Source organism: Peromyscus eremicus, chromosome 17 (assembly GCF_949786415.1).
Source record: "Peromyscus eremicus chromosome 17, PerEre_H2_v1, whole genome shotgun sequence".
Lineage (NCBI taxonomy): Eukaryota > Metazoa > Chordata > Mammalia > Rodentia > Cricetidae > Peromyscus > Peromyscus eremicus.
The window spans coordinates 31,463,890-31,490,042 of NC_081433.1; the positions used below are offsets into that span (position 1 = coordinate 31,463,890).

Here is a 26,153-nt window from a genome sequence, read left to right on the forward strand (position 1 = left end):
AATGCCTCATTAATATTCCTATATAATTTGCATTTGCTTTGAGCTCACATTAGAACCATATTGAATCTACATCTAATACAGTCTTTACTGTTCTGTTTGCTGCAATCTAGTGCATCCTGTGAGATTTGTGTAGAGAAATAGTATCTCAAAATCAGTTGTCCAGATCCATTGTGCTCTCTGGACTGTTGAAGAAAAGATGCCATCATTACCTGCAAGAACTAAAATCCTCTATTGGAAATGCTTCTTCCCGTACTTGCTTCTAACATTGTATCAACAGAGATGTGAGGTCTTTCCCAATTTATGGAACCAATAGAGTGTGTTTACACATGCTAGACTATGTCTTTGTGGCATATTCTCACTCAGTTATGCACAGGAATAAATTGACTCAGCTGAGGGAGACTTTCTGTTGACCAGTAGACATGAACACACTTTCTTCTTGAGAGCCTTACCATAGCCACTGATGACAGAGAACTCCTTAGAGAGATTTTCTAAGAGGTCTTCTGTCCTTGGGAAATCTCTCCAAGGCAGCCTATCTCTAGGCAAGTGTTTTCATTTTCTGTCTTTAAACTGGGTTGAATATCTTTTTTTAATTATCAAATTTAAATTCAGTATACTTTTTAGAGTTTAAATCTGGAGTGATGATAAAAAGCCATTTAACTGTATTTTCAGTGACTTATTAAGTTTAAGACTAAGTGAACTCTTTGTTCCTAGCAATCCGGTATTGTGACAGATGCCAACTTATAAAACCAGACCGCTGCCATCACTGTTCCGTCTGTGATAAGTAAGGAAACCTTTTCTTCTCAAAAGATGTTCAGTATTGCGTTACCACTTTCCACCGTCCACATTCATGCTATTCAGGCTACCGTTTGAATACATGAGTGGAATTAGTCCCTGTATTAATGGCAGTGTAGCTTATGGCCACAATTAATGCTGTTTCCCCAGGTTTGTGGTAACATAACATGAACATTTTTAGCAATTCTCACGTAGCAAGTTCAACTTAGCAAGTGTTACTTCTGTGAATTTTTCCATCTTTATAAAGATTTCTTGATAGACTTCTCACACTTAGATAGTATTGTATATTTAGTATGTGACAGAAACAGAAAGACTAGTCCTAAAGATTGATAGTCAGGAGCAAATTTTATAGAGAGTTGCGTAAATCAACTGATGTTTTCCACGTTTTAATGACAAGTAGTCTTGTACTAATATAGCAGTATTTTAAAAAGAAATTGATTTGTATCTTAAGGAATGTACATTTTGAAGTTTTATTCTATTACAACTAGAATCAACTACAGTATCTGTTTTAGATGAGAATGTCTACTCTTACTGGATTTTATTTTTAAATGAGTAATATTGTAATATTTTACATGTCAGAACTGTTGGAAATATTTCATATTTTCTTTTTATAATGAACATCATAAAGTGTCATGTTTTATTTTTTTGGATATTTTTAGATGTATTTTGAAGATGGACCATCATTGCCCATGGTGAGTATAAACCTATATTAGAAATAAGTTTGAATCAATTATTAACAGTATAAATCGAATCACTTTTTACAAATTCTTTCATTAATCAGTTACCTTGCTTGTCCTAGAGGCACTTCCAGGTTTAGTTTCTAGTGTTTAATTAGCTTCAAAGAGCCTTCATTTGGGAGAATTTTCATTAAGTAATTTTAAAACTAGTACATTAATAACATGAAAGTTAATTTTACATGTTTTCTCTGCACAACAAGTATTCTTTTATGCACATATATAAACACAGATGCACTGAAATACTTTCCAGAAATGTAAATATTTATACATTAATGATATATATTACATTAATTAATAATACCTCAATAGAAGTTTATAATAAGCTTTCAACAATTTATTTTAAATGAAGCTACACTGAGGGGCAGAATAGTACACAGACAAGTACACAGATACATTTAACTTAGAACTCACTCCTCATTTTTTTTTACTCCTTCTAAGTCATTAATTTAAGTGACTTTATAGGGGGCTATCTGAAAGATCCACTAGTGAAGGTTGGTTTCCCTACTCTTGTTATCATTTTTCGTTCTGTATACATTAATCATGTTAAGGTTGCCATATGTGAATTCAAGCATCAATTATAACTATTGCACAAGCTTTACTTTTTCCAGGGATGGCACACAGGAGGGATAAGAATGCTCACACGTTTGCATTAGGCAGACTGCAGTATGCACTGGAGATGATTTTCCTAGGAGCAGGGAAGCGTAGGGAAGACTGGGGGTCTATGCTTTGTACATTTTTTACCATTGTATTATCTCCCTCTTCCTCAGCAGATTTCTCCCTTGAAAGTGTTAAAGGCGGTCAACTCCCACCAGAATGGTGCCTCCTTTTAAAAAATGTTTGAATAACCCCTCTTTGTAGTAATTTACACTTGCATTTATTCTTCTGTTCCCCATTCCTTTTCCACCAAACCAATATCCTCAATTACCAGTTTTCCTCATTTTCCTCCGTGTTTTCCCCAATTCTCCCAGTGCCCCCTCCCCCCCACAGTGTCATGTAAGTTTTCTGGTAATGAGCGGCTCCTCTGTTTGATGACATCCCTCGGTCTTAAGAACCTGTGTGTGTTTCCTTGGTTCCCCGTCATGGCTTTCTTTTATCTGAATAAGTTTGCTCAACTTACAACACTGTTGGTCCAGAAGTGCCAGGACATTACCACCTCTAGGCCTATCCTTTCAGCCAGAGGAAGCCTGACTAATAACTCAACTCCATTGACAGTGTTTCCGTTTTTGTGGTGCTGGGCCTCAAACCCAGGACCTTGAACATGCTGGGAAAGTACTCTGCCCCACACTACATCTGCAGCTCTTATTACCTTCTTTATCTAAGACAAGCACACAAACCTACCTACGTGTACCAAAGCTATTGTCTCAAAGTCGGCTTGGAGGAGAACTCAGATGAAGCAATCTCCTGTCTATGTTTCTGTACAACCTAAACACCATTAGTGGTGATAAAATAATCAGGGCGGAGAGTTGATGCTAATTCTTTTCATTTTAATGAAAGATTGTGATAGTAAAGCATGGAGAGGTGGGGACAATCAGATTTGTTCCAGGTCAGTGCCTACCCTAGCTCTTGCCATCCATTGTTGGATGCATAAACTTACAAAAATAGAAAATAATGACTTATGATTAGAGCAGTCTTCCTAAACCAGCAATTAATAGGGCAGAATAAGAAACTTTAACAGATAACCTATTAAACAGGTTAAAGAGAATAGCTAGAAGATATCAGGGTTTTGTTTGGTTGGTTGGTTGGGGTTTTTTTGGGGGGGAGAGGGGGGTTCAAGACAGGGTTTCTCTGTGTAGTTTTGGTGCCTGTCCTGGATCTTTCTCTGTAGACCAGGCTGGCCTTGAACTCACAGAGCTCTGCCTGGCTCTGCCTCTCAAGTGCTGGGATTAAAAGCGGGCGCCACCACCGCCTGGCGAAGATGGCGGTGTTTAAGCAATAAGCTCCCACATTGTAACTTCGTTGACCTCAGAAGTTTATTGAACTGTTTCCTGCACTGACATTTCCCAGGCTTCTACGTCTGTTCCCATCACCATCTCCCCTGCAGAGATCGGCAGCCTGGTCAGCCTGGGGATGGCTGGGTGCCAAGTGCCCTGTATTCAGCAGGCGTCAATTCAATGGAGTATCCAACTTTTTTTTTAAATTTTAGATGGAATGAGATGGGTAAATAGCTTAGAAGTCAGGGTGCTGACCTAGCATGTATGAGGCCCTAGGTTTAGTCTCTAGCACCAGAAAAAAATTTAAGAATTTAATTAAAAAATATGGAGAACTAGGGCTGTCTCCCAATGGTAGAGTACATGCTTAGTATGTGATGAAATCTAGGTTCACACACAGTACACCCCCCCCCCAAAAAAAGGACAGATAAAATGTAGTGTGGTTCTAGAGTTCAAAAGCAAAAACAGTGAATATGTTTTCTCTCATCTTTTTTACTTCTTCCCTAATCACAGAACCACTATTGATATTGTCATGGCTACTGTTTAGGTCTAAATGTATCCATGTGTACATTTGTATATGCATATGTGTGTGTGTGTGTGTGTGTGTGTTCTATCTCTTTAAAAAAACAAAACTATAAATAGCTACAAAATCGATAGACTGGATGTGTTTCGTTTCTTCATTCACTATATTATGGAACTGTTTTCATGTCAGTATATCAAAATCTTTTACAGTTGTGTGAATATAATTTGTTAAAGGATTTTAGGATATTACCAGATTATTTAGATGCCTTTTTATACAGGCCTTGAATATGGTTGTGAACTTTAGAGTATGTATCGACTCTGAGCATTTGAAACATCAGATGAACAATGCCTGTCTGTTTTAGTCTTAGTGATTTGCAGGTCTGGCTGGGCATTTAAAATTACCTAGGAGGGCCTGGCAGTGGTGGTATATGCAGAGGCAGGCGGATCTCTGTGAGTTCCAGGCCAGCCTGGTCTACAGAGTGAGTTCCAGGACAGGCTCCAAAGCTACACAGAGAAACCCTGTCTTGAAAAACCAAACCAATCAAACAAACAAATAAATAAATAAAATCACCTAGTAGGTTTTAGGAGGTCAGCCTCCCTTGTCATTTTAACTAAATGAGAGCTTCTGTGTTGTTTATTTTATTGGATTTTTCTATTGGAGGAATGATTTTACTTTTAGCATAAACTTTTAATCATATTTATAATACTTTCATATGCTTATCCAATAACTTCCTCAAATAAAGCAAATAATTTTAGCGTCAATGTATTGAATTCCCAATGTGTTTTAAAGACCATACATTACAAAAATGTTATCTTTATATACTGATGACAGAAAAAACTAGAAATCATTTGTCCTGAGGCTCAGCAAGGTTGAAGAGTGGACTCAACGTCACACAGCTGGTTTTGTTTGGGGGCCTGAAAATCTATTTGCTTTCCAATATATTGTATTCTTTCTAGTTTAGATTCAGGAAGCAGTTTCTGTGAAACAGCCCACAGCAAATGCTTTACACCAAATTAAAATGACGTAACCCAAAATGTGTTGTTTCTGGGTAAAATTCATTGCTGTCCTTTCTGGAGGATACTTGGGTGCAGCTTGATACTTGCCAAACTGAGTCTACTTTAAGCAGTTACAATGTCTAACCTAGGCAGTTACAATGTCTAACCTAGGCAGTTACAATGTCTAACCTAGGCAGTTACAATGTCTAACCTAAGCAGTTACAATGTCTAACCAACAGCTGTTGTGAAAAGAGTACATTGTTATTATTCAAGATAAATTCTCTTTCTCTATTTCCAGAATTTTCTATGGACATATAACAAATGGTGAAATATTTGGTTTTGACTCCACATTCTGTATTCTTGGTTTTTGCATAGCAAATTGCATAGCAATCGTAAGCATGAGTTTCAGTAAGCTAAATCAGTTTTTTAAAAACCCTGATCAAAATCATCCTCTTTCTATAAAAATGTTCTTCATCACTTAATAGAAACAAAAACAAAAAAACCTTCTTTTTGGCAGTCCTGCAGAAAGAGGAACAATGGGTGCTAGTCACTGTAACTCAGGTCACAAGTTTACGCCCTTGTTTACACCCACCCTGCCCTGTGTAACTCAGGTCACAAGTTTATGCCCTTGTTTACACCCACCCTGCCCTGTGTCTCCCAGCATCCCACCTCTATTTATCCACTCCACCTCTTGAAAACAACACAAGTAAGCAAAGGCAATATCCTGCACTCTTTGGAGAGAGATCACATTAGAGGAAGCCTGTCCAGGCCTGTTTCCAATATTCTTTCTTGCCATTATTCCATTCCGGTGCCATAAAAATACAGTCTCAGAGATCTGTGTGCCTTCTCACGGGGCCCTTTAAAGCTGCAGACATCACCGTTAACAAGTAGCATGCAATTTAGCTTATTTATGAATTGCTTCTCTGTGGACAAGACCTTGAAGTTCAAAATTACTAAATCTTCTGTTGGTCCCTTTACATTGTCCTTTCTTTGAGGTACAGAATGTAAACATCGTTTATGAGAGTATAGATTTTTTTTTTTAAGCAAGAAAGGATAAATGTTTGTTTCTTTACCATGGTCACCGGGTTGAGGGGAAGGAGATGAAGAAGGAGAGGGGCTCAAGAAGGAAGAGGAACAGGAAGGAGAGGAAGCAGTAGGTTGACACTATGCCACAGAGTTGTCGCCCCGCTAACTACCAGTTAACTCTGTCACCTCTATAGGCCAGTTTAGCCACGGAGGCTGTAAACATCTGCAGGAGATCGTGGAGTCATGCCCTTGTCTTGTGGAACATGGGAAATCAGAGAAAATGCCTACAGAAAGAAATGTACTCAGTTTTGTGTTGCCAATATTTATAGTTGTGAGTCCACTCTCCCCTACCCGTCATATAATGATTTTAGAACAGGAACTTAGGAATTTATGAATTTTCATATTTGGAATCATAGAATGTAGAGCTGGATTTCAGAAATTACTGAGCGCTTATAAAGAAGATGGAATTCTAATAGGCAGTAGCCTATTCTGACCCCCCAGAGTCGTATAATTATCTAATGTCAAGTGGGCATTACACTCTGTCTAGCTGGCTCCCACTCCTCTTTTTCAGAATTCTCCCATTGAATACACCTTGATAATTTGGTTGCCTCCATGATGGCATGCAATGAGGAGTATTGAAGGGACTTCATCCAATTTGCGAAAACCTGAAAGACTAACTTACTTAATCACAGTAGGAAATAGAATCAAGAGATAACTTAGTGAATTCTCCAAATCTGCTTGACTTTGTTGGGTTTGTTACAAACTCTCTGCCCTTAGGTGTGTGTTTATTTATGTAATTCATCATCTATGAGGTGTAGTGCCATGAACTGTGATTGATTAAAGCAATATTAAATATCATATTGAGTATCTGAGCACAAAAATTTCTTTTAAATGTGTTAGGAAATGTAATGCTCATTATAAATAAAATGCTAATGAATTGTTAATGAACATAAACCAAAAACTATGCTATGTTTAAACATATTTATCCCTACACTGAAGCTGCAACTCATTAGGACTCTTTTTGTTTTATTGGCAGGGTGAACAATTGCGTTGGATTTTCAAATTACAAATTTTTCCTCCTTTTCTTGGCGTATTCTCTGCTGTACTGCCTTTTTATTGCTGCTACAGATTTACAGTATTTTATCAGATTTTGGACAGTAAGTCATTACGTTAGTGCCTTTTCTGTATAGAAATATTCAGCAGTGAGTTATTGCAGGACCTGACTTTCTAGGGTTAGTCTGTGAACCGTCAGCCCTCATTATTCGCAGTCTGTGTTTATGCATTTGCCTTTTCCAAATTGATTTGTAACTTCCCAACCAATGTTCTCAGAGCTTTTTCAGTAGGTTCTAGATACATACAGATATGTGCAGTGCACATGCATGTCCATAGTTGAGGTAAACAAGGCATCGCCCTGCCCTGTCCATCTCAGGGTCCCATAAACAAGTATGTTCTCCCGTGGTCTGTTTGCCTCTGGGGTTTGTGGATGGTTTTTTGTTTGTTTGTTTATTTGTTTTGTTTTTACCTTTTGTTGATTTTGCAATATAAAATGATCTTTAAACGTACTGATGAAGTGCTGTCTATTGTTTCTAAATGAGACTGATGTGTCTCATGGAGAAAATATATGCTTCATCCAGGCATCAATTACAGAACAAATTCTGTTGTTCAGAATTTCCATATTAATAAGTCAATACAATATATTAAATAAGGGGCATTCAGGCAAAACCCCACATCAGATAAGATTGTGGTCAGTAGATGCCTAAGGCATCATGAGAAGAGAAAACCGACCTCATGTTTCCTCTAGATCCAGTACTCATGGATCCATTGTTCAAGGCTATTTTGTGGAGTGTAACTACAGTGAATAATCAGAATTAACTAGATAAGCAGATTTTTTTCCTCAGTATTTAAAATTTGAAGTGTTTACTCCTCCTGTGTTGGTTGTCTTTAAAACTGTTATATCTGCAATATCCTGAATTTTTATTACAAATTCCATTAATAAGCTTTAGGTAGTTCTTTTTTTTTTTTTTTTTTTTTTTTTACTATTTATATATAAGCAAGGCAAAACAAAACTATGAAGTATGTAAACTATCCAGAAACATTCCTGGTGAACATGAAATGATGGTTTAAAAAAAAAAAAAAAAGCCAGGATTGCTTTCTCATTGAATTTTATTTTCATTAAATTATCTTTCATTATGGCAAGAATTTCTGAATTGCTAGGTAATTTATATGAGATTTAAACAAAATTAAATACTAACAAGTTACTGAATGCTTGCTATGTGCTAGTCTCACTGCTAAGAAACAGAAAAACACTGGTGGGTTCCTAGCATTCAAAGATACTTCCACTTCCGGTTGATGACCGGTCCCTAATGAATGTCTTCCAGACTGTAATCTCACTGCCCTCCATTCCTCTGGGTGGTTTTCATTTCAGACCTCAAAAACATCTGAACAGGAAAGACCAAACGTTTCTTTTGTTCAGATTTTACTCTCAAAGGCTGCCAGTGAAGGTCTTATCTTTTATCAATGGCAAGTACTGTCAGGAAGTGAAACACTGTGATTATGTTGGAAAGGGAGGCCCCTGGCTTCTCTAGTGCTCCACGGGCCCGCCTTCATCCCCAAGCCAGCCCATCTCTCTTGTATGTGCAGACAGTGAGGGGCAAACAGGTGTTGTAGTGCTGGCTACTTTAAACCTCAGGGTATTACAATATTTATTTCAGACAGGTGTTACTTATGTTGATCATTTCTGTGATGCTACTAACAGCATCGAAGCATTGTTGTGGGGGCACGTCTCCTGTATTCTTTTAGTCGATGCTGTTGTTGAGAGTAGTCGAAAGATCAGTGAGCAGAGGAACTAACCTATGCTAACTGGCCTTCATTTTTCTGGCATTATTATTAAAGTCATTTAAACATTTGTAAATATGAGGCATGCTAATAACATATTCGGGCAGTCAATGTAAAACTCCATTTTATAGTTTCTCTTCTTGTTTCCTGCTGGTATAGTTTATGCTGCCATATTTGTTTGTTTTGTTTGTTTGTTTGTTTCTAGGATTTGATTTGGTTATGCAAGGCAAAAATAAATATTCCAACGTTAATCTTTTTCATATACCAGGAAGCATTTAATTTAATATGAAATAGATATTTACTTTCCTCCTTCTTAAATTTTCCCATGAAACTACGAGTCATTTTCCATTTCTAAATTATTTAAAGAAGACAGTCATGCTAACTGATAGATACATGGCGGGGATATTCCCTCCTCCCTCTGACAAACACTTTGTTTTCTGCCTTCCCTTGTAGAATGGTCTGCCCGATACGCAAGCCAAGTTCCATATTATGTTCTTATTCTTCGCTGCAGCCATGTTCTCAGTCAGCTTGTCTTCTCTGTTTGGTTATCATTGTTGGCTAGTCAGCAAAAATAAATCTACATTAGGTGAGTATCCCATTATTATAGCAAACCGAGCTTTAAATACACACGCAGTCATTCCCTAAAAGTTGCCATGTGAGTAAATTTCATCCACCTGTCTTGAAGTAGTTAAAAAAAAATCTTCCTTATTCCCCACGTGTTTTGTAATGTCATACAGACACGTGTCCACTCTTTGCGTATATTAATTAGGGGTGCATGGTGTGCAAAGCAGTATTCATGCCGAGGGGAGAGCAAAGAAAAGCAATCTTTGGGGGGGGGCACAAAGGCAAAATTCAAACATAAAAGTAATTATAAAATCAGAATACTTTGAAGGACACAAACAGGCCATGAAGTATGACAGGAGGGCTGGAGATGGTGGAAGGGAAGCCATTTTTAAATGAGCCGTCAGGGATAGTCTAACCACACTAAGAAATAGTCAGTCTGAAAAGTTGACCACAGGAAGAGCCAGAACATTGTAGGCACAGAACAGAGTCTGTTAAAAAGCTCTACAGGCCAGGCAACGGTGGCGCACGCCTTTAATCCCAGGGCTCAGGAGGCAGAGCCAGGTGGATCGCTGTGAGTTCGAGGCCAGCCTGGTTTACAGAGCAAGATCCAGGACAGGCACCAAAACTACATAGAGAAACCCTGTCTCGGAAAAAAAAACAGAAGGAGGAGAAGGAGGGAAGAGGCAAGAGGAAAGAAGAGGAGGAGGAAGAGTAGTGATGGGTTGTGTTAATTGTTAAACATAATCTAGAATCGCCTGAGAGATGGCCCTCTGAGCATGCCTATAGGGAGGTGAGGTAGGCGGATGATTATCTTAGCTCCTTTAATTGAGGTGGGAAGGTCCTCCTACTGTGGGTGACAGCATTCTCTGGCTGGGATCCTGAACTGTATGCATGGAGGAAGGGACTGAAAAGCAGCATGCATGCATTATTTGTTCCTGCCGGTGTGACTTCCTGCCATGACGGTCTGCAGCCTGGAACTGTGAGCCAAATAAACCTTTTCTCCCTGAACTAGTTTTCATCAAACTGTTGTCTCACAGCACCAGGAAAAGAGACGAAGACGTAAGGGATGTAGCAGGGCTCAGAGGGAAAGGTACAACTGCAGATGTCCATATTAAAGAGAAAGAAGTATTTCAGCCAGTAACTGTATAGTGGGATGAGCCAGGAAAAAAAAAAAAAAAAAAAAAAAACAGAGGAGAAAAAACCCAAAGCAAGCAGAGGGAAAGACGTAATTAATATGGGAGACCACAGAAAGGAAGTTATAGGAAAATAAATGAAACCCATAACTGTTATTTTTAGTATAATGAATTTGACAAGGCTTAGATGAGGAGAAAAGGTAAGAGTTATTACCAAAATTAGAGGCGAAAGTAACATTATGACCGACTTCACAGAAGTGTGAAGGGTTTTGAGAGGACTGTGGGAAATGCTGCCTATTGGCACAATGGGTGACCTAGGTGTGATGGGAAATGACCAGAAACAAAGCACCAGCCTGAGTGAGAAATAGCCAGGCTACATCGGGAAGCCATTGTCTAATAAAGAAGGTTTTTGGTTGTTTTTTTTGTTTTTGTTTTTTGAGGGGGGTGGTTTGTTAAAGCTGAACATCCAGGAACAGCAAAAGCAAAAACTCTCGTAACTTCACGTTTCCTTTGGTATCTGACCCTGCCAGTTAGACTTTGTCTCCAAAACAATGAACGAAATCTCTATACATCTAAACGTGTTCCTGTCCTAAAATGAAGATTTTAGAATTTGCAAGGTTACCCCAGAGGAAAGCATGGCGTTGTGAAAAGAGCCCCAATGCCTTGCAGGAGCTCCACGTCTGTATTCATTGGTTATGTGATGTGGGCAATTCTGATGTCTCTTTGGGCCACAGCTTTGATACATGGAATGGGCATAACTGGATATGACTGTGTGGGGATTAGATTTTTGTTTGGGCAAGCTGGTTTTAAAGTATATTTTTGGGTCAGCTGGAAAATTATGATGAGATAAAAATTTCAATGATGTTAAAAATGAGTTTATTGACTTAAAGAGGTTATCGGGGGGATATGCAAAATGTACTCACATTTTGTTTTAAAATATGTAGGTTTCAATACTATTCAGTCCATCCACCTATTTTTATTTTAATTTAATTTTATTTTTTGCCAGATCTAGAAGGTCGGCTGGTTGAATAGCTCAATGGTTAAAAAAAAAAACAACAATAACAATAACAACAGTAGCTCAGTGGTAAAAAAAACAAAAAAACAAACAAAAAACAAACAAACAAACAAAAAAAAAAAAAACACTTGCCACAAAGCCTGACAATCTGAGTTCAATCCCTGCCTCCCACATAAAGGTGGAGGGGGAGCACCCTCTCCATGAAGTTGTCCTCTGACCCCCGCATGCACACATGGCCTGTGTGCTCCCAGGACTCCCACATACACACACACACACACTAATGATAAATAAAACAAAGATCGGGAAGGGGTCAATTTTAATTTATTGGCTTATTTGTACTTTCTAATTTTCTCTAGTGCACATGTGCTCTTATAATAGTGAAAAATTAAAATAGACCTACTCATTTCTTCATATTTTAAACCAAAATAGACGGCCTGCATTTCAGAGCTATGGATAGGTCCCTGGGTACTCCATAGAGGTTATAGTCACTTCACTTGTTCCAGTATTAGGGGTCACTAGTATATACATTCTGTTCTCATGGTACTGCCTCTCTGTTTCTTTTAGAGGCATTCAGAAATCCAGTATTTAGACATGGGACAGATAAGAATGGATTCAGCCTGGGTTTCAGTAAAAACATGCGGCAAGTTTTTGGTGATGAGAAGAAGTACTGGCTGCTACCAGTATTTTCAAGGTACTTTTTTTCTGAAAGCTTTTTATCTGAACTAAGGAAAGTAAGCAAACACAGGACACTCCGAGTTAAACCTGTTGTTTTTCTGCACAGAGCTTTCTAGAGTATTATCAAGCAGTTCACTGTTGAGTGTGGAAAGCCATTAACACACTGACCCACATCCTCTGCCTGTTTCCTCACTGTTGTTTTTTTTTAATTACAGTCAAGGTGATGGCTGCTCCTTTCCAACTTGCCTTGTTAACCAGGATCCTGAACAACCGTCCACTCCTGCGGGACTAAATTCAACAGCTAAAAAGTAATGCTACATTTTTTTTTTCTGTTTTATTTTCAAGGGATTTAATTTTTCTGTTGTATTCTTTGGTTATGTGTTCCTTTGAGGAGAAGACGTCGAAGATGTAGGAACATTGACTACCATGGTTTCCACCTGCGGTGACGGAGGGAGCCAGTGGCATAGTAGAGGGGATGCATAGTTTCAATTACATTCGTAACGGTGGGAGTAAGAAAACAGGTGTGCTGGAGAGATGGCTCAGCAGTTAAGCCCCGGCTGCTCTTCCAGAGGTCCTGTCAATTCCCAGTACCCACATGGAGACTCACAACCATCTATAATGGCCATCCTGTGGGATCCAGTGCCCTCTGCTGGTGGGCAGATGTACATGCAGCCATAACACCCATATACATAAAATACATAATAAATTTCTTAAAAAAAGAAAACAGGTATTACTCCTCTAAACATCTTTGTTAAATGAAATAGATAATCGTTTTTGGTTGTGAGCCTAACCTTTAATGGCTGAGCCATCTCTCCAGCCCAAAATATATTATGATTTTTGAAAGGTAGTACAAAAATAATAATGTAAGTCAAAAGTATTTCCCTTCTGCTCCAGAGAGAAGTCAAGGTAGGATTCTTGTATCACGCTCTGTGTTTTTCCGTGGTAATGTTTATAAAAGTTAAAGAAAAATTCTCCCAATTTGGCCTTTGGAGATCAAAAGGACCTCCAGGCATCCATTTGATGTTGAAGGATACAGCTGTGTACACTAAGGTCTCTAAGTCCTACTCCAGTCAGTGTGGGGGGCGGGTGTGGATGTGTGTGTGTGTGTGTGTGTGTGTGTGTGTGTGTGTGTGTGTGTGTGTTATGTATTTTTCCAAAAGAAAGGAAAAGGTGCTTGAAAATTCACTGTGTGCAGACTTTTGCTCCAGCTTTAAGTTTGTTTAGATTCTAGGTCTATCAGGGACTTGGGGATAGCAACATAAAGATTGAAGTTTAATTCTGGCTTTCTACTCACTGGGGGAAGGGGAACGTACAAAACCATTTAAATTGCTACCTGAGACTTTTCTTGTTTTAAAAAGGAACATGGCTATATCCCCTTCTTTTTTAGAAAGATGCACATGCCTGACTGTGACATTTTAAAGAGCTTTATTTGCTTCATCTTTATTTGCACAGTGTTCTGTCAGCATGTATGTATGTGCAGCACATGCTTGCCTGGTACCACAAAGTCCCCACAGGAAGCCAGATCCCCTGAAAGTGGAGTTACAGCAGCTGTGAGCCCCCTTGTGTGTGCTGGCAACTGGACACAGGTCCACTGCCAAGGCAGAAAGTGCTCTAACCTGCTGAGCCATCTCTTCAGCTCCCGATGTGAGAATTTCCAGTGGTCTGAAGTATTAATTTTTATGTATTTACATGTGTGACAACATACCCTCATTTTCAAACGAAACCCAGTGACAAAAGTATAAGCATGATATTATTACAAATTTTTAGAGTTTTTCTTCATTGTTCTAATTTCAGATGCAAATGGCCCCTTCTCCTGTGAATATGTCTTATTGATTGCAGTGCTTTCCTCTATGAATTCTGCAATGTTCCCAGAATTATTTTCAAGTCTGTGATCCTGGCAAACATTCCAAAATCACATTAAGCTTTTGAAAGACTTAAAACACATTGTTCACTCCATCTTTAGTGTGAGCTGTGCGCAGGCCAGATTTTACCCATTAGTGAAAAGTTTGTTCTAATGCATTTCACTGAGACATTCAGAGGCATCAGTCATTTCCTGGGTCAAACTTTAGGTGTTTTGGCTTGAAAATTATATATAGTTAAACATTAATGGATTTTCCTATACATCAATGAAAAATAACTGAGTTCTAATAAATTATTTAGGATATGTTTTTAAAGTTCTGCAAAATTTAATAGTAGATTACATTAATATTATTGACCCCCTGTTAAGTGGTTTTTTTGTACTTTAAGAAACGGCAGGTTTTAGAAGCAGCATTTTTCTCTATCTTCTAGGTACTATAGGGTTGGGGGAAAACCTTACTTCTGACATAATTACTCAGCTAAGTGAATTTGAAGTGATGTGTCCTCAACAGCCATTTCTTATCTTTCATTTAAATGTTAAGGTTCAATTTGAACAGCCAAGGGGAATCTTGGGTTTAAAGCCAGCTTGGGCTATATAGCAAGTTCAAGACTAGACTGACCTACATAGAGACTGCTTCAAAATCAAAGGCCATGGATATAGTTCAGTGGTAGAACTCAGGCCTGTTGTGGATGTGCAAGGTTCTTGGTTTGATTCCTTAACACTGCAGAAATAATATATATATTTAAATTTTTTTTCTATTTAGCCGGGTGGCAGTGGCACACGCCTTTAATCCCAGCACTTGGGAGGCAGAGCCAGGCGGATCTCTGTGAGTTCGAGGCCAGCCTGGTCTACAGAGCGAGATCCAGGAAAGGCACCAACACTACACAGAGAAACCCTGTCTCGAAAAAAAAAAATTTTTTTTTCTATTTATACATAAATGCTTTCTTCCCACTTGCAGTTGCACACCACACACACACACACACACACACACACACACACACACACACACACACCCTTGCTTACCACCTTCATGGCTGCTTTCCTAAGCTAGCACACTTGCAGTTATTTCTCCCGGAAATGATTTCAACAGGTTTCTCACTGGTATTCCCAGACCATCTTCCTCCTTTGGGATTGTGTCTTGCCTCTAGTTCTGCAATGGCCTTCTAGTTCTTGCCTGGCCTGCTAGACAGTTTCCGATCTGCCCTGGAAACCTCTGTGATATCCTTCCTCCTCACCGCCTCGCCATTAACCAATCCACAAACACAAGTATCGTCTGCTTCTAAACTCTACCGAGCACACTTTGTACTTAGTGCCTTTGGACTTGCTGGCTCCCCTCTGCTCAAGAGCTACTGCCTTCGAGAACCATTGCCCCGCGGGGTGTGGGTTGTAAGGGAGTCAGATAGGGTCTCATGTCACTACATAACTGACGATGACTTTAAACTCCTGGTCCTCTTGCCTTCACGTCCCCATTGCCAGGATTACAGGTGTCTGTATATGAGAGGCCATGTTCAGTAACGCTTGGACAACACAGTCTATTGCAAAGGGAAGCGCAGAAAGTCACTGACTTTATTATCACCTGGTTATATGTGTGTATTATTCTTCCTTCTTTAATGATAAAGTTTCCATGAGTATGAAGGCTTCATTCTTTGATGTAAGAGATATATAATTATCTTAGTTAAGGTTTCTGTTGCTGTGCTGAAACACCATGACCAAAGAGCCTATTAGGGAGGAACGGGGTTATTAGGCTCACACTTCAGCACTGCTGTCCATCACTGAAGAAGTCGGGACAGGAACTCAAACAGGGCAGGAACCTGGAGGCAGGAGCTGATGCAGAGGCCATGGAGGGTGCTGCTTACTGGCTCGTTTCCCCTGGCTTGCTTAGCCTACTTTCTTATAGAACCCAGGACCAGCAGCCCAGTGATGGCACCACCCACCATGAGCTGAGCCCTCCCCCATTGGTCACTAAATGAGAAAATACCTTACAGCTGGATCTCATCGAGGCATTTCTTCAGCTGAGACTCCTTCCTCTGATGACTCCAACCTGTGTTAAGTTGACACACGAAACCAGTCAGTACAATAATAAGTATTGTTACATGACTAGATCTTTGTCACTTGTTATAATCATATTAGCAATAATGAAATCTCAACCAGCAGTTAATTAGTATGTTATGCCTGTCCTATGTGCTGGAATTAAAGGCATGTGCCACCACCACCCAGCAGATTTTGTTCTTTTTAATAAATTTAATTTATTATTTGTGTTAAAGCCACAAAAAGGAAATTAAAGCATTCAGAAATTTTATAGGTGAGGCAGTTATGATGCAAAAGCTTTATCCTTGTGGCCTTAAAAAAATAATCATCATAATCAGCTGAGATGTGGGAAATTATTCTTGAAAAGATTTTTAAAGGTCCTTTTGTGAAAGATTGTTACAATTATTTGAGGGTACCCTAAAAGAGTTTCTGTGCTAATACATGTCCCCGAGTTATGTAATATTTTATGTGCCATCAAATATGTTAGTGTGTAGCAGGTCTAACTAATTTTTTTAAACAAAATTCTTCTTTCAAGATTCTTTTACATCCCAAATTATATATCAGGTTTCTGGGACCTGACAATATCAGATGTTTTAAAAATTCCTGCAAGATATGGCTCAATTTTGTTTCACTTAAGAAGGGAAAGTAGTTCTTTTGTTCAAGCCGACTTAGGTCATTGCCAAACACAAAGCCAATTTTCTTCTTTGGACTTTTCTTCTTACCATGTTCTTTATATTCCCTCCATATACACATATCATTTAATAAAATCAGTATCTATTTCTTCAACTTGGTACTTAATATTATGTGTATGTCTATGTGGTGGCTTTATATATGTCTATGCATGTCCACATGTATGTGGATGCATATATGTGTACAGGTGCACATGTATGTGTGCACATTCATGTGTGTGTGTGCATGCGTGTGTGCACATGCATGTGGAGGCTCTAAGTGACATCTAGAGTCTTCCTTGACCTCTTGCCATCTTATTCTTCAAGACAAGGATCTCAACTGATTCTATAGCTCACCATTTTGGCTGGCCTAACTCGATCATTTGTCCCAGGGAAACCCTTTCTCAGTCTTCTGAGCACTGGCATTCCGGGTAGGCTGCCACGTTCACCCAGCATTTACACAGGTCTGTAGATCTGAACTCTGGAATTCATGTTTTGCATGGCAAGTGCTTTTCCCACTGAGTCATATCCATGGCCCTCCATCTTACTTTAAAAGCAAATTTCAGCTGAGCGGTGATGGTACACACCTCTAATCTCAGCATTTGGGAGGCAGAGGAAGGTGGATCTCTGAGTTTGAGGCCAGTCTGCTCTAGATAGGACAGCCAGAGCTACACGGAGAAACCCTGCCTTGAAAAAAACAAAGAAAAAAGATAGCAAATTTCATCATTATTGTCATCGGTAAGACATTTGGCATAAACAAAACCATAAATGGTTATCAAGTAACTGCTATTGCATACTAACTAAATTCCCTTACGTGCTAAAGTTTGACTCTGAGAATATTTTTTACATTCAAAACGGAAATTTCCCAGGGTTGGGGACTGTCACCTTATCATAATCGAGAATGCCAGAAGACTAAACAGAATGAGTCTCTCATGGAGAACCTGATTTAATGCCTCATTTTTTGCAGTCCTCCGGGTATCTTGCATCCCTCCTGCAAACATCTTGCTTTGCAAGAGGTCTGCACTTCATTTTTGAGCAACATTCAACAGTGTTGTGAAGAGTTAACTTGTGATCCTGATTTCTTTTTGTCAGTCCTGAAAACCATCAGTTCCCTGCAAAGCCATTGAGAGAGTCCCAGAGCCACCTCCTTACGGATTCTCAGACCTGGACTGAGAGCAGCTCAAACCCTGGAAAAGGCAAAGCCGGTGAGGATGCCCTTGCTTTTCTTTTGATAACTTCTGTTTTTAAAAGGTAAAAAAAGGAGAAAAAGTCATTGCACAGAGTTTTCTGTTTTATTTTTGAGTCAGACTCCCATCGTACACTTCAGGTTATTTTCAAAGAACTTCTGCCTGTTCGCCACCAAATCTTTATTGTGGCATGTTGTAAAGATGACGAGTGATTCATAGTATAAAGTATGAAATAATGCAATCAATTCAGAAATTTGGAAAGTAGCTCCAGGAAAGGATCTTAAATTCTGCAAATTTTGTCTTTTACTTTAAAAATGCAATCTGGTTTCAGAATATCTAAAGTGATTGTGTAATCACTGTAACCTCAGCTGCTCTTGATTCCTTCACATCTCACTCACAGTTTCTCTCATTGCTGTTCATTCTATTTTATTTTTTATTTCTTCATTCGCTATGGCTTTTTAACAAAGAACAAGCAAGGTTTTGAACGCAGACCTGATTACAAATATCACTTTCATGTGATTTTTAGGTTTCCTAATGGCATTTAGATTTTGTCTCTTTACATTCACAGCACTGGTGTGTGTAAGGGTTAAACGCAAGAGTGTGGTTATAATGCAGCGTGTGTGTGTGTGTGTGTGTGTGTGTGTGTGTGTGTGTGTGTACAAGTGTGTGCATGCGTGTGTTTGGTGTCCTAACAAATGAGTACAAAACCACAAATCTATGATTAGGGTACTGCTATCCAGAAGATCTCCAGATCAGTTTTACTCATTCTCATTTAGATCTTCACTTATGTTTACCTTACGCCCTTTTAATTTTCAAAATTCAAACATTGGTTCATTATACTTTAAAATGTTGAGTGATTTATTTGTAATCTCTTTGTTATTTAGTGATAGTCTGAGCAAAATAGATACTCCTGAGTAAAAGTTGGAGTTATTATTTAACATCTAATCATCCATATTCTCCTAAAGTGTAAGGTTTCTTTAGCAAATCTTCAATTTTTTTTTCAAAATATATTTGCCTCATGATTTAAGTATTGTAATTTGGTCTCTCTCACTTCCAGACAGAGTATTTCACTTTTCAGGCTGTGGGAAGGGCGAGGTATTACCTAGACAATAGTTGATGGTGCTGATTTGGCTTCTGAACACTAGTTTCCATAGAAACAAAGAAGTGATCCAGGGGCAGTTGTCAGGGAGGCTCACAAATCTTTCTTCCAGAAGGATTTATATTTCACCTTACAGTACACAGTAACATACTGCTGATTTCTTGTTTCTTAATATGCTATTAAGTATTTGGCAATTAAGTAAATTGTTTTTTATGTTTCTTTGGTTGCTAAATTGAGAAGCTAAAGTTTCAACATGAGAAGGGGAGGATGGCCAAAGGGCTTCCGGAGTGCTTGCCTAGGAGGGGAGGGAAGATGCCAGGAAAGAAGGTGTGTGCGGGGCTGCTCCAGCATATCTTTCCTTACTGTGGTCCCCGCTTCCTGGGAAGTGGAGCCCTGTCTCGCCTCTGAGTGTGTCCTCTTCTCTCTCCCCCTCCCTCCCTCTCTCCCTCCATCTCTCTCTCTCTCTCTCTCTCTCTCTCTCTCTCTCTCTCTCTCTCTCTCTCTCTCTCCTCTCTCTCCTCCCTCTCCCTCTCCCTCTCCCTCTCCCTCTCCCTCTCCCTCTCCCTCTCCCTCCCCCCCCTCTGTGTGTGTGTGTGTGTGTGTGTGTGTGTGTGTGTGTGTTTGATACCGGAGTGACTTAACCAGTGCTCTGTAGTGTGTTACTGTCTATGTGTTTCTGTAAATCAAATATCGACACAATATACAGGAGTCTTTCGTTAGTATTCTAGAGGACTGCTTACAGGTAAACAGAGATGTGTCTGCCATTTGTTCAAAACAGTCAAAAGCCTTAATTTCTGTTCTTTAAGGTATGAGCAACCCTGCATTAACTATGGAGAATGAAACCTAACTCTACAATCAAAAATGAAATCACTTTTATAAAGTAAGACGTTTCGCCGTTATTGTTACATTTTATATTTTTAACAGGTTTCCAGTGTCAAACAGTTAATAGTTTCCATGAACAATATTTATTTTGAATGACTCAGAAAATATCTTTCTTGACCTGTGGAATTCCATGAATCATGATGGACATGGACATAGCTTCAGCATTAGCCAGCGTACAGGTTAACTTGACAAGCTATAGAAATAACATGATGGAAAAGTTACTATTATAGTGACACATTAAGTGATGGGGGTGCATCCTAAGAAGAACAATATTTTATATTTTACAGGATCATAGAATTAAATTTTCCTCTCATTAAATAGGATTATTGTCACCATATCTTTGATCATCTATTAGCAGACTCTTACTTGGTCTAAACATTGGATGATTAAATCTTGTCACACAAAACTCTTCATCCCCGTTTTGGGTCGCTCACATTAGGACCTCACTATAGGTCGTCTTTAATAGCTGTTCCCCATCATTTTATTTAACATTATAATTAACACATAAAACCTGTGCAACCAAATCAGTTTCCTTAAAACCTATTCTGTTTATAAGCCTGTAGTTAGCACATAGGTGTAATAAAGAGTGCTCTAAAGTAAACAAGCCAACGATATATGCAGTATTAGAATAAATACGATATAGGCCACACATGGTGTGCACGCATGCCTGGAATCCCAGCACTCAGAGAGCAGGAAGACTGTGGCAAGGGCAAGGGCAGCTTGGTCTATTTAAGGCATTCTAGGCCACCCAAGGCTACAGAGAAAGACCCTGTCTGAAAAGCAGGTCAACAGAAGCCTTCAGTACCTCTCATTCTCAATTATGAGTCCACAGTCATCGATACTGCTATAAAAGAAGCTTCCCTGCCCATAACAGCCAGCGGCAGCATGGATCATGGTCAGGGGGCATTGTATGAAATTCCCAAATAATCAATAAAAATATTGTGTTGAGGGGGGAAGCAAGTAAAGAATAAGCACAATTGAAGCATTAATTGTTATAAACACAACTTTCTATTTTAAAATCTGCAATCTAAAAGGCCCCAATTCTACGGGAATCAAGGGATTGCTGTCTAAAATAATTTGTATCATAATGAATACTGAATTTTTAAATTTCCTTTGTTTGGTTTTGATGAATAACTATGTAATTAAGAGCAAAGCACAATAGGGTACAGAGGGATGTTCATTTAATCCCAAAACTCAGGAGCAGAGGCAGGTAGACCTCTATGAGGTCAAGGCCAGCCTGGGCTATATAGTAAGTTCTGAGTTATTCAGAGCTACAAAATGAGACCTTGTTTTAGAGAGAGAGAGGGAGGGAAGGAGGGAGGGGGGTGGAGAGGTGGGGGAGGAGGAATTACAAATTAAGTTCTAAGTTGCCAGTTGAGTAGTGTTTTGACTTTGGGAAGCCATTGGTCACCTCTGAGTACATGATGATACAGTAGATCAGACTGACCATAGCTGTGGCTAGGAAGGTGAAAATAGAATATCCTGAATTTGGTTAAATACCAAGTAGATAATTTCTGGAAAAGATCCTGAGAAAGGACCTGTGAGTGCAAAACTATGAACCACGAGTTAATACTGCAAATAAAATATTTTATAGAATTTCACAGAAGTTGTATAAGACATAAAATTCACAGGATTTGTTTTCAGTGTTTCGAATTATTGGTTATAAATACCATTGTTTATGAGGTCATTATTAGTACAAAGCTTTCTCTGTATCAATAGTTCACTTATTCATATGGTGGCAATACTGTGTCTAGGTCTCCTTGGCATCCTAATATTCTGATACTGACCAGTGTTGTAGTTGTTGATAACTAACCCTGACACCTTTCACAGAGACAGCAATCATAGGCTCTCAATAAATATTTGAGAGAGAAGTGATTGAAAAATATTGAAATTAAAAACTCACAGAAGCTTGATTTTATTACACTTGAACATATGTAATTAGTATTCATAACCAGATGGCACAAAACCAACTACACACACCTAATAAAAAATGATTTTCCCTATATGTTTCTCATTTAAGGGACATAACTATCACCAGAAACTTTTTTAAGATTAAATTTCTTCTAATATAGTAATAGAGACCATACTGTTTATCTTGAGGCAGGTCTCATCTGGCTGGCTTGGATCTCATTGTATAGACCAGGATGGCCTGAAACTTAGAGAGATGAGCCTGTCACTGCCTCCCCTGTGGTGGGATTAAAGAATACCACACTAAAATAACAACAATAATAATAATAATAATAATAATAATAATAATAATAATAATTTTTCTTGCATTGTGTCTCACATTTATAAGTCACTTAATAAGCACATTTATGAAATTATTGTCTAAGGAGACTAGAGAGATGGCTCAGCAGTTTAGAGCACTGGATGTTCTTCCACAGAACCCAGGTTCAATCCCCAGCACCCACATGGCAGCTCACAAGTGTCCATAACTCCAGCTTCAAGATATCTGACACCTTCACACAGACACACATGCAGGCAAGACACCAATGCACATAAAATAAATAAATTATTATGGAGCCATGTCCAATGTTGCTGGATATAGTTCAGATTACCAAATGCTATCTTCTATTCTTGTCCTTCTGAATTACATTAGTGAATGTTCTGTGGCTTTGGGTAATATGCTGAAGATGGAACCTAGAGCCTTATGCACTCTAAATAAGCCCCATACCATACCATACCATACCATGCCATGCCATGCCATGCCATGCCATGCCATGCCATACCATACCATACCATGCCATACCATACCATGCCATACCATACCATTGAGTTAAGTCCCAAGCCTAAACTGTGGCCTTTTTATAGCTTCTTTCTCAGTTCAATATAATTTACAGATAGTTATATTTTTCCTGAAATTCATCATGATGCTAAAAACATTAACTTTAGTACACCCAACCCTCCCTCCTGTATAACAAAACATATAAAATATTGTGATATCATGAGTATAAGTTTTCTTAAATTCCCTTTAACTCTTCAGCCATTCCTAATCCCCAGCTGGCCTCAGGGGGATGAACAATGAACATGAAGCCCTGCCACTCCAATTGAGGTCCTAAAGTAGCAAACTGAGCATCCCCTGGACCCAGATGGTCATGCAGACCCTCGTTCGTTATCCTAGACCTACCAGATCAGAATCTATATTGACAGCGCATTTAGTAAGATCCTCCCTTGTGTATTATATTAGATCTGGAGATCCACATTCAAGAGCACACCTACCAAGCCTTGCAGCTGAGGAAACAGTTTTGAATGGGGCTGTGTGGTAAATAGTGGAGAAGTTGCTTGGTCTTTGTGTTTAACATAGTTTCATGGGTTTTGTTTGCTTTCAAGGTACCAATGCTGTAGAAGGATGGAACAGGCTTCCCACAGGAAGGCACTGTTGGCCAATTGTCCCTACAACCCTTTGGTTAAATATGCAAATTTTTTGTCAGTGATGGGGATCAAACCCAGCAGTATGAAGAAGAATTTTGAGTACAATTTTATCACCAAACGGATGCTTACAGCAGAACACAGTTCAGTCCAATATATAAACTGCTATAATTAACACAAATTCCTTTAAAAGCAATTAAAAAGGAACTATTTTCTGCCAAAAACTGAGAAAAACTTCATGGGCCAGTTTTCATTCAGATATTTGGGTTGTACAATTTATCACATAATCCCATTAGTTATTTGATATTCTCTTTCATAAAATTTAGATTAATCTTCAAATTTGAAAATTTTCAAGTCACATTCCAATGCTAAGCTGTATTCAGAAGCAGGTAAGAAATTGTCCTTCTATGATTTTTCCCCACTGATGTTAATCTGGCTTCAGATAAGGGAACTGCAGTAAGTATGAATTCATTATGAAAGTCAAGCAGCCTACAGCTGAAGGTCACCATTTTTTGTGAAAGGCTTTAATTCTAATGCTAGACTTTGTCTCCCGTTGGAAAATAGGTATAAACACCGAAGCTTGAGTTCACTGTTCAAAGCAATTGGATAAAAACCTTTGTCAGAGCTAATATAGTGCTTTGACAAAGAACTTACATTAGAAATTTATTTTTATCTTTTAATTTGACATCAGAGGGGATTTATGAAGTTTGCTTAGTAACACTCTTTTGTTGGTTTGGATATTATAAAAATCTGTTTTCTTAACTGCTTGTACTATTTTGTGGTGAAATTACTGAGTTCTAAGCATTCCTGATGGATCAATGAATTATTCCTCTACTTACATCTGTAACATCTCTGTGTCCTGTCATCAAAACTATAATTGCCAGTATATATTTTTCCTCAAATACCTATCAAGATTAAATTATGCAAACCATTTAAAAAATCATATACTTTTGGAAGTTTAGCTAACTGTAAACTAAACAGTGTGCTGTTTGGAAATGTAGTTTCAGGTAAACTAAAATAATGTGTTTGTTGATGCCAAAATGTTTGGCCTCAGTAAATAAACTCAGAAGCTTTTGTGCCTTGTATGCACTATTTGCAGAGAGAAAACATCTCATTAAAAAAAAAAAAAAACTCAGAAGTTTTATAAATTAACCATTAGGATGGTGAGCTGTGTGGTTTCTTTGGTACTAATTCTGAGGATTTCAAATAGATTGGCTTTTAAAAAACAGGATTCGCTATAAACTAAAAGCCCAGAAGATAAAAGAAAAAGGAAAGATCTTTGCAATTCTTCATCCTTGCTAAAACATTCTAGAGTTTTATGTTAAATGTGCATAAGGAAGAACGGACATCACCCCACTCCATTCTGTGGTTCGCTTGGGTGCCCTTCCGTGAAAGAGCGTGACAGTCACAATCATGTAGTTTGAGCTAGAGAGTTTAATCTGACAATCCACTTCAAAAGTCTCAGAGGATTAGATATGCTTTCCCCAGTGTCTTCAAGCATGTTTTGGTCATTTATCATTACCTGAAGTGCCAGACTGGAGCCCATAGCTCCTGCTAGAAGTCTTTTGGGCAGCAGCATGTGGTGTGTTAGAAGATCTATGCAGCAGGTTTTTCTGAGAGCACATGGCTCCCTTATCCGTTTCCCAGGACAGGATTCTGTTAGGCATTTCCTTTTGTCAAACTGGAAGCTGGTGGGGATGGGGGAGGGTTTACATTTTACCCTGCTAGAATACTGTTATTTCTCCTCTCTTTGGGTCATTTCTGTATGTATTTAAATACCTAAGTCCATACACCTTCGAGTCAAATTGGAAAAGAATTTAAAAAAATAAATTTTTTCATTATGTTGTAATGGTTACTTCTGTTTCCATTCAGTTCTTTAACCTTTGAAGTTGGTTGGTCATTGTGTTTTTATTCATGAGATGAGTGACTGGAACAATTGTGTAGCTCCTCAGAAGCACACTGTCATCTTGCTTGAGTGGACAAGCTCGAATAAACACATTTATGCTCTGTACAACATCTTAAGTAGTTCTGTTTAAAAGATGTAATAGCTTATATCAGATTTGTACAGACACATATTCCAAAGTCTTGATTATATCTAAACTGATAATTTCCATTTTACTAGTTTAAAGAGCTCTTTCCATATAGGCACCAAGATTTAAGCAACTGTTCTTTTAAAAATATTGAGCAAATATTTCGTTTACATGAACTCTACTGCTATATAGAAGAGGAGGACTGGTCTGTTCAAAGATAACACTTGCGTCTGAATATGATGATGAAGCGTCCCCATGATTGTGGATTTTGCTCTGATATTCTCCAATGAAGTATCTGTTTATCTTCATTAGCTGTCTAGATGAAATGGCTTCAGCACTGTCAATACTATTTGTGAAACAAATTGCTAAATGGTCTTATTAATAAAAAAAATTCCAGAGCCAGATATCAGGGAGAAACTGAAAGATCAGAGAAGCAGAACAAAGCCAGCCACATTCTTACCACTTGGAAATCCTCAGCCAAAAGAGAGCTACTTCCTGTATACTCACGCCTATATCCTTTCTGAGCCCTACCATCTCACTTCCTGTCTTTCTGTGCAGACCTCCAGACCTCTATGGTTAACTAGTGCTGGGAAATAAAGGCATGGGCCACCACGCCTGGCTCTGTTCCCAGTGTGGCCTTGAACTCACAGAGATCTGGATGAATCTCTGCCTCCAGAATGGTAGGATTAAAGGCATGTGCTACCATTGCCTGACTTCTGTATCTAATATAGTGACTGGCTTTTTCCTCTGATTCTCAGATAAGCTTTATTGGAGTGCACAAATAAAATATCACCACAACCATTCAAGAC

At 38.6% G+C, this 26,153-nt stretch overlaps 1 protein-coding gene across 1 annotated transcript in view; it reads left to right on the forward strand.

Annotated features, from left to right (window-relative positions):
* The window catches only part of Zdhhc2 (zinc finger DHHC-type palmitoyltransferase 2), a 61,742-nt gene extending 36,573 nt beyond the window's left edge, over positions 1 to 25,169 (forward strand). The window contains exons 5-13 of the mRNA XM_059244511.1: positions 712 to 781; positions 1,452 to 1,484; positions 7,038 to 7,158; positions 9,290 to 9,422; positions 12,113 to 12,239; positions 12,439 to 12,531; positions 17,870 to 17,982; positions 19,870 to 19,943; positions 23,276 to 25,169. Of these exons, the coding sequence (XP_059100494.1) occupies positions 712 to 781; positions 1,452 to 1,484; positions 7,038 to 7,158; positions 9,290 to 9,422; positions 12,113 to 12,239; positions 12,439 to 12,531; positions 17,870 to 17,982; positions 19,870 to 19,910 (731 nt within the window). The 3' untranslated portion in view covers positions 19,911 to 19,943; positions 23,276 to 25,169. The remainder of the gene's footprint in view (positions 1 to 711; positions 782 to 1,451; positions 1,485 to 7,037; positions 7,159 to 9,289; positions 9,423 to 12,112; positions 12,240 to 12,438; positions 12,532 to 17,869; positions 17,983 to 19,869; positions 19,944 to 23,275) is intronic.
* Positions 25,170 to 26,153: the final 984 nt, after the last annotated feature.